General features: G+C 41.9%; 2 protein-coding genes across 4 annotated transcripts in view; one reads left to right on the top strand and one right to left on the bottom strand.

Moving 5' to 3' along the window:
* The window catches only part of CD96 (CD96 molecule), an 85,045-nt gene that overhangs the window by 30,268 nt on the left and 42,614 nt on the right, over nt 1-12,163 (top strand). For all 3 annotated transcript variants that reach the window (XM_084874029.1, XM_084874030.1, XM_084874031.1), the window contains 2 exons: nt 8,504-8,594; nt 10,936-11,124. In XM_084874029.1, coding sequence (XP_084730155.1) covers nt 8,504-8,594; nt 10,936-11,124 — 280 coding nt within the window. The remainder of the gene's footprint in view (nt 1-8,503; nt 8,595-10,935; nt 11,125-12,163) is intronic.
* ZBED2 (zinc finger BED-type containing 2) lies at nt 1,078-2,365 on the bottom strand. Its single transcript, XM_084874073.1, has one exon. It carries the CDS (start codon nt 2,286-2,288, stop codon nt 1,632-1,634), a length of 657 nt encoding a protein of 218 aa, XP_084730199.1. The 5' UTR covers nt 2,289-2,365; the 3' UTR covers nt 1,078-1,631.

Below are 12,163 nucleotides of genomic sequence, written 5' to 3'. Positions count from 1 at the left end.
AATCATCCAAAGCAACAGTCAGCTCTAGCTCAAAAAACAGAGTAATTTCCACCTTGATTTTATTCTGTTCCTGAGTTAACATTTTAGGCATATCTTTAGCAATGCAGGGAATTTTTCTCCTCCTATGGACCATTAGTCACCCTTTTTTCAAAACATCTCTGAAAATTTCATGATGAAGAGTTTTTAAAACTCTGAGAACAATGGATGGATATGCAGTTAGCATTTCAGAGGTGGGAATAAAATCCAAAACTTACTGCTCAAATGGACAAGTGCTCTGAGTGTTCTGTGGAAAGAAAATAAAAGCAACTGAACTCATTAGAATTGACCTCAGAATTTAACAAAATGTTCTCTGTCCTTCACTGTCCCAGACAGTCGTGGTCTCTTTTATGTTTCTGTGGTGAATTTTGCCTAGGGAACTGTCTCTCTTCTCTTATCTTTTCATGTTTCTTTACCCCTTTTTCTTTCATTTTAACTTTTCTGCCTCTGGTCTATATTTTTTTTTTCTATTTACCCATCTCTCTATCATTTTCTTTTTCTTTGGGTTTCTTTCATCTCTTCTTCACTAACTCCTTCTCACTTAAAAGACCTTAATATGAGACTAGATTACATTTTTAACTATTTATGAATACATTTTTTAAACCTCACCTGAAGATATTTTTCCATTTATTTTTAGAGATAGTGGAAGGGATGGGGAGAGACACAGAGAGAGAAACATTAATGTGAGAGAGACACATTGATTGGTTGCTTCCTGCATATGTCCTTTCTAGGGCCTGGGATTGAGCCTACAACCAGGGTATGTGCCCTTGACCAGAATCAAACCCCAGATTCTTCATCCAAGGCCCAATGCTCTATCCACTGAGCCAAACTGGCTGGTCCTATGTCCTCTTATTCTTAATATTTAATTCAAATGAGTTATAAAGTCTTTCATTCTCTCTGCACTAATTATGCATTAATCACTTCTGTGTTGAGTTGTTGAAAAGACAAGATTCAGACAGATTAGAGTGATGGAACAGCTTTAATATAAGCAGGTGTCAAAGCACTGCCCCAGTGGGAGAAAGGTATACATTGGAAGGGTCTGGAGACCTCAGGCTCAAGCTTCTTTGTCCTTCCACTGCTCAGTTCCACAGAACAAGCTTTGTGTCCAGTCCTCAAATCACCACCAGCTGCATGCAAACACCTCAGCCCCAGGAAGCCCCAGCTCAGCTCCTGGTAGGGCCTCTGACAGGGAGCTGGCCAGGCAGGTACGTTCCAGCTACCCGGCCAACCTCAGCCGTCAAAACCTCCAGCTTTACCAAAACCAAGTGCTAGGCACCCATCCCAATATGTTCACTCATCCGTGCTGATAGGCTGGTACATTGTGACCCAGAACAATTCACAGACCCATGGTGTGACACAATCTCTATATTTAGTTAGTGTATTTTTTAAGATTTAATCAGCATAGCACGAGGAACCCCATAGCTAAACATCTGGTTAATTCAGAACTTGCTGATATTAACACATACTATGCATGCTTTCTCTTAAAAGCAAAATCCCACCAGATTGGCTTGCTATCTATTTAAGCTGAAACTAAAATGGCTCTTTGCTAGGAATCTAAAGTCAGTGTTTTCAGAACAGATGTCCCCAAGCTCACTTTACACAAAATGGAAGGGGTGAGCAGCTGCCAGCTGGTCTGTCTCCCTCTGGCGGGCCTCCCTCTTGGCCCTCACCTTCCATTTCATCTCCAGGATGGCTCTTTCCACCTCCTCCACAGCTCGCTCTCTCCTTTCCACCGCCCTTTCCCGCCATTCCACTGCCCTCTCCCTCCTGAGAAGGTCCCTTTCTCTTTGGCTGGCCCACAAAGCCAGGGCCCCCACCTGCTCCAGAAGCCTGGCCCACTCGCCTTCGATGCCCATGGGGATCTGAGGTCCTTGGCCCCTCGGGTCCTGGCACTGTCCTGCCTGACCATGGCCACCCTTCTCCAGCTCCTCCCTGTGCATGCTCTTCAGGTGCTTCCACAGGGCCGTGGTGCCCACGTTCACCCCGGGGCCACGGCTCACCTGCCTGCCACAGAGGCGGCAAGTGGCGTATTGGTGGGGGTGATGTCCAGCACGAGCAGGGGCCAGGTGGAAATACTCCCAGGCCTCAGAAAACCGGCTCCCCTTGTTGTGGGGCACTGGGGCTGGCATGGCATTCACAAAAGGGCCAACCAGTTCTCCCATCTCATGGATCTCCTCCTCCTCCTCCTTCATCAGTAACTCCCCTTTTGCTGTCATCCTAGTTCTCTCCTCTTCCTCCTCTTCCCGCCTCATACTGTCTCCTCTGCTGCAGCGTTCCTTGAGCTAAAAGTCTCTGTTGAACCACAACTAAGACTAATTGTGTACCTGGAAAAGAACTGTGGCAACTCTTGGAGTTTCACAGTAATGATCAAAGGCTGGCCGCACCTGGTTGGGGTGATGTTTTCTCCTTTTGCTTCACCGGAGAGTCAGGGTGAGTCAGAGCCAAGCAAAATGGCCTCTGAGGCTCCCCTGCACTTTCCCTCTGCGCCCCAGATGTACTGATCCCTCCTTGGCAGAGCCAGAGTCAAAGCAAATTACTGCAACAATTGCAAAGCTCTTCAGTCCACTCAGTGTTCTGCATCTACATCCACCACACCACGGTGTCTTCGAATGTTGAAAAGTTTAGTTTTCCTCCCGGCTGCTTCCACTGTCTCTGTGCTCCCAGATCCTGTAAAATGTGTTCGGAGGTAGGATGAACAGCCTCAATGTCCAGGCTGTTCAGGATGCTCAGGCTGGGGCTTCCCCAGGTCCCTCTCAGTGTGGGTAGCAGCAAGCAAGGGCAGATGCTGAAGTGAGAGAGACTTATGCTTCCCAGGCACTGTGGCAACAAGCAGTCAACAGCTACAACGCCTGCCAGGGTCCGGGTAATAAAGTTCCCAGTGTGAGGTCAGTTCATCCCTCCAGAGTCCTCTGGGGCCGGGATTCTAAAAAATCCAAACATCAGGCTTAGCTGTTTTCAGCGGGAGGAACCGGCAGGCACGGAGGAGAAACAAGTGGAACCTCTCCACGGACTGGCGGTCCTGGGCAAGCAGCTCAGCACGCTCCACCTTCCCGGCACCATCACCTGCAAAGCCAACAGCTGATAAGACCTTCCTGACAACAGCTTACTCCACATGTTTTGCTTAGTTACTACATTTTAAGGGTTTTAAAAAAATGAAAATCATATTACATTTTAAAAGCGGCCTGACCTCTGTCTGGTTTCTTACTTGGGTCATTTCTGAAGAAAATGAGAGCCTTATTCCTCAAACTTTGCAACCCCCAACAATTGGAAAACACCCACCAGTCACAAGGGGTTACTTACAGGCACCAGAGGAGCTGGTCTTGATTCCAGTGGCTCCCTTGCAGGGTGAGTGCTCTGTGCGCCTTGAATAGTTAGTTATTAGCTGACTCCTGCCCCAGAGGAGGTACCTCCAGTTCCTGTTCCCTCCCACTTTCAGAGGAGCCTTGTTCCCAAATGGGTGTGTCCCTGCCTGTGGGTTTTTCTGCAACACAGACACAAATGCAAACTTTGTCTCCGCCCCTTCCAGCACTAAAACGATGTTCCTGGCAAATCGCATGTAGTTAAAGAGCAAATCCAGCACTTACACGTTGTAGTTCCGTTTCCAGATGACTAGATCATCTAGCTTTCAAGCCAAGGAGATTTAAGGAAAAGGGGTGAATGTGAGCAGAAACCACATGCCTCAAGGGCATCTGAGGTTCCAAATGTTTTGCCCAATTGTCAGACCAAGAATCTCATTTTGGTTTATAAACTATAGATGTAAATTCAATAAGTAAAAAGCCAAAGAACTTACAGAAAAGGGAATAAAAGAAAACACCCCAGTTCAAATAAATATAGCCAAATGAGAAAAAAAATTGGATTTTCTTTTTATTATATTATGTAACTAGAATTGGAAAAGTAGAAATGTAATTAGTTCCTTTTCTCCCATCCAAGTACTAACCAGTCCCGACCCTGCTTAGCTTCCGAGATCAGACAAGATCGGGCGTGTTCAGGGTGGTATGGCCATAGACAGTTCCTTTTCTCAGTTGGAGTAGAATAAAAGGATAATCACAATTTAAGCAAAAAAATACATTTTCATACATATTATAAATAAGTGAATATGCATGAATAGATTTAAGAAGAAAATCTGCCAAAAAGAAACAGGAAGGAAACAATTGAGTAATAGGGGGAAAAAATAGAAATAGGCAGAGTAAAAAACAAATAGAGCCTGAGAGTAAAATTCCAAATGAAAAAGAAGGGGGAGAGGGTGGAGAGGAAGACTCCAGATAGGAATGTAGAGTTGATAAAGACATAGGGAATTTTTTTAAGTTTTTCTTTCTAGATTAAAAAGCTAAATGTTTTCAAAGTGATTCTTTGCAAAGCACTTTGGAAAAAGGTTTTGTCCAAATTTAGGGAAACTAATTGTGGGTTTACTGACAAATGGTCACCATTTCAGAATTTCAACTGTGGAAATAAGGAAACAGTCAGTCTTACAGCCAGATTTAGATCTATTTCTCCTGACTCCTCAATCCCATAATACTCCAACCATCCACTGGCTTCCCTCTGCTTCCAGGACAATGTTCCCAGCTCACACCTGGCCTAGAAACCCATTCCATTCACCCAGCTTTGTGAATTCCCCACTACTTTCCAACAGAGACCAGCTGTAGTCTGGGCTCATCTCTTCCCAGTCCACAAAATTCAGCTTTGTTCTCTAAGCTACTTTCAAATTCCACTCTTCTCTGAACTCCTACAGAAATTTTCAAATACATTTGGCACTTTTTACACAATTCTTGGTGCTAGTGCTAAGTTATTCCAGGTGGACTTAGAATAAAGTGTTAGGGAAATCAATGATTTGGCTTGTCTTACGGAGGCAACAGACACACAGAGAGTGAGCGAATGATTTAATTTCGAGTAGAGGAACAGGACTCTGTGTGCTTGTATGTGTGTGCATGTAGACTTTTGTGCATATTTACTTCTTTTTTTTTTTTTAATTTAACATGTTGTTTTCTTCTTACTCATTTGGACCAAGTAGAAGTTTCTAAATAAAGACAGTTCTGTTTGCTCAGGAAAACCATATCTGCTCATGTTTTCTAAGATATTCAATTTCAACTACTTTAGTCTACTGTTTTAGAGAGATTTTCAGGATAAGAGGATTTTCAGGATAAGAACTATATTCCTAAACAAAATCTTGGGATACAGTCTGGAGGTGGTATAGAATATTTGAAGTCTAAATCATTCCATAAAATCTGAATTCAGAGAATCCACAAGAGTAAATCTTTAAACATTTTTTTAAGTTGACAAGAAATTTTCTTTAAAAAATAATGGAACCAACACTTGTTATTGATATTATCACATCATTGACTTTTTATGGGTTAACTGAGCATGGAGGAAATGAATCATAAGAGTGGTTAAAGGTAACCTATATAATAAAGAGCTAATATGCAAATGGTCATCACACCCTCACATTGTCATGCCCTCATGCCCTCATACCTTACTGCTCAGACACTCAACATTGGGGAGAGAGGAATGGGGACCAGCCAGGCACAAATGAGCTTGCAATAGAGAGGAATGGGGACCAGCCAAGCTGCAGCCCAGAAGCAGGACAAGCTGCCCACCCCATGGTCTTGGGTGCCAGTGGCTATACCTGTGCCTGTGGCCTGGGAAAGGGACAAGCCACTCACCTTAGAGTCCCAGGTGCCAGAAGCTGCACTTGCACATGCGGCCAAGCCCAGGAGAGGGATAAGCCTCTGCCCCATGGTCTCAGGTGCCAGTGCCTGCACCTGGAGCCCAGGAGAAGGACAAGCCATCCGCCCCATGGTCCCAAATGCCTGCAGCTTGGGCCTGGGTGAAGCTGCCTGCCCATGGTCACCTGTGGCTGTGGCCAGCCCGGATGAAGCCTGTTTGGATCCTGGGTACCTGTGGCTGGCCAGGGGAAGGGAAGCCCAGGTCCCAGGTGTTTGCAACTGGCTGGAGGAGAGAATCCTGGGTCCTGAGTGTGGGGTGAGGCAGAGATGGTTTGGGGTGATCAGACAAGCAGAGGAACAGTAAGGGGCAATCAGGCCAGGAGGGAAGCAGTTAGAGGCCATCAGGTAGGGAGGCAGAGGGGTTAGGGGCAATCAGGCAGGCAGGTAGGCAAGCAGTTAGGAGCTAGCAGTCCTGAATTGCAAAAGGCAGTGGGACAGTGAGGGGTCCCAGATTGGAGAGGGTGCAGGCCAGGCTGAGGAACCTCCCCCACCATGCATGACTTTCATGCCCCGAGCCTCTAGTTGGTATAATAATACTCCATTTACTATAACTCTTACATCATAGAGATAATCATCAATCTTTGGCATTTTATTGGATTAAATAAGCTGATATTTTTTTCTTTACTTGACAGGAATATATTTTAGGGAACCTATTTTACTTTTGATTTTTTAAAATATATTTTATTGATTTTTTTTTTTACAGAGTTGAAGGGAGAGATATAGAGAGTTAGAAATATTGATAAGAGAGGAACAATGATCAGCTGCCTCCTTCACACCCCCGACACCCCTTACTAGGGATGTGCCCAAAACCAAGGTACATGCCTAAACCTAGGACCCTTTAGCCCGAAGGCCAATGCTCTATCCACTGAGCCAAACCAGTTAGGGCTGCTTTTGAATTTTTAGGACAGAAAGTGAAGCAATTTCACAGATCTGCATTCTTGCTGCTGCATGTATCCCCACTGTCAAGTGTTGAATGAGTGGGAAAATGGGAGTTGCAATGTTTGATACAGAATACATAGATTTTTGGATATACAACAGATAGATTCCTCTGAAAGTTTTACATATTTCCTTGAGATTTTTGTAGGGACACACTGAGGTATACTACACTGCACCTCAGTAGGATCTCACCAGAGAAATGTAACTTAATATGTTTAAATGTGGTTTCTCAACACAGTAGAAGGTCCAGACTCTTTGGGGCTAACTAGTCTGTGGGGAAATTGGCATGCTGAGCATCACATACAGCTAACGGTTCTTTATTAATTAACTAGTGTATTCATCAATTGGGAAATATTTGAGAACTAAAAACAAGGGTTGGTAATATGTAAAACTACGCACATCTCTTGATGAGAAAGCAAGTAATTATAAATGGAATTATTATTTCTCAGTGTCTCAGATAAAATAATGAGGATCCAATAAGTCTTACTGGATATTTTCACCAAGCTATTGAAGAAACCCATCTCACAAAGAATAAACACAGTGTTGAAAATCAAACATAACTAATCCTAACTCTAAACGTTTCAGTTTTGTGACATAAACAACCTGTTCTTCTATTTTTCTCTCTTATTTCAATATTATGTATTACCAGGAGATATTTTGGACTGGGATTTAGGTAACACAGTTCCAATTTGTGCTATCAACTACATCCCACACCCTTTAGCTAGTCTGTGATTCTGTGCCTTGGTTTTCCCACCTGTCAAGTGACAATAATAAAGTGTATCTTTCCTACTCTATAGAATTAAGGTAATAAAATGAATTAGGAAAACTCTCTATAAGTCAAAAGTGAGATATTTATAGTAAAGGGTTGCTGTGGCCACTGCTACAAATAACATTTTATATTGTGCCTTGCTCAGCATGGCCAGGGGTGAAGGGGGGGGGGGAGGGGGGGTTTTGAAAGATTAAAGAAGACAGACAAGAGAATAAAGCTGGGGCTAGACGGGACGCTGCTCTTCAATGGAGAGACAGTGCCATAGCCTGCAAGCTGAGTCTTTAATTTATAGCCAGATTCCATGAGGCAAAGTAAGGGCATGGTCAAGATGTTTACAATTGAGTAGATTCAAAACAAAGGTTTTGAATCTACTCAATTACATGCACCTGAACTCTATCAAGCTTTTGTTTTAACGGTACTTGCTACACCTCCTACAACCTACATCACTCTGCTACCTGGGACCACAGGTTCAGACCTTAAGGTCAAGCTTACAATTATAATCTTTGGCTATAATTGTGCTGGGAGGGCTTTGTCCTTCAAGCTGGGACTTGCATGTGGCTTTGCCACAAAAGGACCATGCCCTCTCATTAGTTTGAGGCTTGAACCTGTCCAAACCCTGAGACCATTCTCTATATTATATTATTTGGGAAATGGAAATAACCAAAGTATAGCATTTATTCTAACAGAATATACTTCTCTGGTCTCTGCCTGTTATAGCGTCTTCCTTCTATCTTTTCATTTCCATTTACTATTTTATTCTGCCTGTGCAGAGCTGTGATTTTCCTTTTATAAAACCAATAATCCAGATTTGCAACACCAGTATTGTCCTGGATTCTAGCTATTAAGTTATAACATCTTTTATAAAGAGAAATTCTACTTGTAGTTTAAGTTTTCACACAACCACTTCAAACACTGCATTGTTAAAAGTGGAGAAAATATTTTCTGCCAATTTGCCTTTTGTGAGGGTTAGTGGAGATGTAATGGGTATTCCTTTCTCCTGAACTTGCAAATAATTCTTCCTGTGTCTTGTATTTACACCCAGAGAACATTTACCTGCTCACTGAGGAATGTATTTCCTTCAGCAAATCTCATATGGTTTATAGAGAGAAGTTTTCCTCAAGGTGAAAGAGAAGGTAAGGAAATCATTCCATGGAAATGGGTTTGGGAAAGAAAGAAAACAAAGGACAATAGAAATCAAGGTTGCTTAAGTTTATCTTGGCATTTAAGGACAATTCCCATTCTAAGGAAAACAGGATCTTGCCCATTAAATGCCACTTTTTGGTTCTCATCTGGCTCCTCCAAGAGAATGGGAGTATCATTTCCCAGAATATGAGAAATACACTTGATTTCATCAACTTATATATAAACACTAATGTTTTATTTCACTGTGAGTAAAAGCTGAACTCTTAGATGAAGGCAAAACTTTTAATTCAACATACAATTATTAATAATTTCATATACTTCCATTAACTTAGTACCACTGCTTTAAGTCAATAAATGAATGATTTCTACATTTTCTTGAATGGATCTGGGTGGAGTGGGGGGGCTGGGAGGGGAGGGTACTGGAGGAAGTGCACATAGAGAATTTGGCTCCGAGACAAGGAAGATGCTCACCTGGAGGATGAAAAGTTCCTGGGGCAGGAACACACATTGAAATAACCTCAGCTGAGACTACACAAAGCCATATTTTTCACAGGTGATAAACATGACCACCTTTGCTAGAATAATCCCAGCCATCCCTGCCTAACACAATAACCTTTCTCCTGAGTCATTTCTCCTCAAAGTGCAACATATTTTCAACAATAACTGAATCACACAGAGCTTACTTCATTATTTTTTTAAATAATGAACTTAAAAGTTGGTGATCATCAATCATTGGGTTAATACACTTGATTCATTTTGAAACTACTATTGGTTTTGTTACTAGTTTCCTTTAAAAACAGTTCACCCACCATGACAGGATGCAATCCTGATAATATCTGTTAAATGTCATTTTAGATATGTTCTTCTGTTGAATAAGCCCTGTTTGATGTGTCCATTGTGTTACTTCAAACTAAAGGGGTTGGTTTTCCTACACTCATCAAAGTGCAATAAGATGTGAACGGCAGTTTGCAGCAAAGAAAGTACAGTGAAGGTTTATTTAGGGAACTGGCACCAAGCCCAGAGGCATAGGTGAGCCAGTACTCTGAGACCTGGCTCTCCAATGGCCTCTGGGTGATAGATTAATTATATGGGGTGGGGGTAGTTATTAGACAAGATGGCTAAGGGAGTTGGGGTCCTGGGCTCTACTGATTCCTCAGAGCCAAAGCAAAGGGAGGAGTTGATCATTGTGTCAGGTCCCGATGTTGGCCATGGCGTCATCCTGTCTGATTTCACGAGGATGTGGTTGGTAGTGTAGGGTTGTTCCGCTTTCATGGGCCTGGGGCTGAAACACAACTGAGGTCAAGATGTTATCTTTAGTTTGGCAGAAACTGTGCTCTTATGGTTGACAGACTTGAGGCTTTGTTCTTGAGACAGAAGTCTGATGCTGGCCAGAACCGAACATCCTAAGGGCTTAATGATTAAAGAGTGGACGTGTGGTATGTGCACAGGTAAAAGGATCTGGTTGAAAGGAGACAAGTGAGTCATAGCAACATTAGGTTGGACAAGGCTAGCTTGGATTAAAGAGAAAATTATATTAGAGAAATGAAGTTCCTGTGCGGTTATAATGACGCTCCCAACCATAAGACGATGTGGTCAGAGTTCCACTAGCATATAACTACATTTGGTGATGAGTTTGTAATAACTTCAGAACTAGCACGTAGAGCCTTTAATGTAAAGACGCTGTGAGAATTCAGAAAGTTATGGCCTATGATGAGTTTTACATTAAATTCCTGCTGCCATGTGTGCTGTTTGCAAGTTGGACTAACAGAAGCAGTTAAACAGGGTGCTATTTCTAAAGAAGACTCACAGGACTCAACATGACAGTGGCTATAAACCTGCAGCTTATTGCAGGAAAAGGACACAATAAACATCACCATTAAAGTAAAGATATACATCACATGTACATTTGCAACAAGGGGCCCATAAGGAGGACTGGGGAAGGAGAACCACTGAGATAGCACAGAGCATCTCAGAGTCTCAGCTGAGGTCATTTTATAGTTTCCTGATCACTTAGGCATATTCCTGCTGTGTATCCAGATTCCATAGCAGAGCCCTGGAATTCCCCTGGGCCCTGGTTACAAACCAAACAATCCTCTTCATCAATACATTTCACATCTGGACCATGGACCAATGCCATGCAGCAGCCTCAGCAAACAGTTGCAGTTAATTCTGCACCTGTTGGAACATACCCTCACTGCCCAGATACTGCCTTTAGACACCTTTAGACTCTCCTTTACCATAAACCAAACTGTCTCTAGCCAGGCCTTGGCATCACTGTATGGCTCATGCTGGCAATGTTCGTGACTAACCTTGCTCTTATTCCTCTTGTAGAAATATACATTACAAATGAAGAGAGAAAAGACAAAAGTGGATTTTTGAACGTAAAGTCTGTTTTCACAAGGGTGTATGGCAATGAACCAGCCCAATCAAACAACCTGACCATATGGTGTATGGCTCAGACTCCAGTGCCTGGAAATAAAGTATGGAATATCTCTTCTGAAAAGATCACTTTTTTCTTGGGTGAGTAGTCTGTTTAATAAGGTAAAAAGGGGGTGGCCAAGACTGCCCTAAGTTCAGAGGATTTCTAATTGGAACAAATAGAATACTCATTATTTCCATGATATTTTAATCTTGCTACACAACTCAAAATTATTAAATTTCAAAGTAGAAAGCATTTTTTGACAAGTGGGATCCTACTGAAAAAAAATATTCTTTAAATAAAAAGCTGATTCAAGAATGTTTTCAAGCTGAAACCGGTTTGGCTCAGTGGTAGGGCGTCAGTCTGCAGGCTTAAAGGTCCCAGGTTTGATTCCAGTCAAGGGCATGTATGTTGGTTGCGGGCACATCCCCGGTAAGGGGTGTGCAAGAGGCAGCTGGTGGATGATTCTCTCTCATCGACATTTCTAGCTCTCTATCTCTCTCCCTTCCTCTCTGTAAAAAATCAATAAAATATGCATATTTTTTTTAAAAAGAATGTTTTCAAGAATTTTAGGTGAATACAGAACCTTTTTTCCCCAAATTCCATTAATAATAACTCTTAACTTAGTGGCATTAGCACTACTATATCAATAATCAATAGAGATGATCATTTAGCATTTTTAAAAAGTCTAAAAATTCCTTCTGGATTGCTAAAAACATTCAAATACATATAGCACAATGGGTAAACCATGTATGAGATATAAATATTTTAAGGACAGGGACTGTATCTTGCTTTAATACCCCTGATTTTGAAGCACAGAGTCTGGCACAAAGAAGATTTTTATGACAAAATTGATATGTAGGATCATTCTACATATTTCAACAGTTGGCTAATTAGATCAAATAATGAAGATTTTACCATATAAAAGAGATGAACAAATGTTTCAACAAACACTGTGACAACAAATTACCTATAAAAAATAGAAATTTGTAATGACAACCATCAAATATGCATATGTATAATAGTAAAGTAATGCCTATAGAACTTAAATAGATTTGTAAGCAATTAATAATCTCTGCAGGACTATTAATATCTTTACCACCTTCCTATTTTCAGAGGTATTGTAGTTTATAACATACT

The sequence above is a fragment of the Pipistrellus hanaki genome, assembly GCF_964339955.1.
Source record: "Pipistrellus hanaki genome assembly, chromosome: 2".
NCBI classification, from domain to species: domain Eukaryota; kingdom Metazoa; phylum Chordata; class Mammalia; order Chiroptera; family Vespertilionidae; genus Pipistrellus; species Pipistrellus hanaki.
Note: the sequence above shows the minus strand (reverse complement) of the source record. Positions and strands in the feature narration are given on the sequence as shown.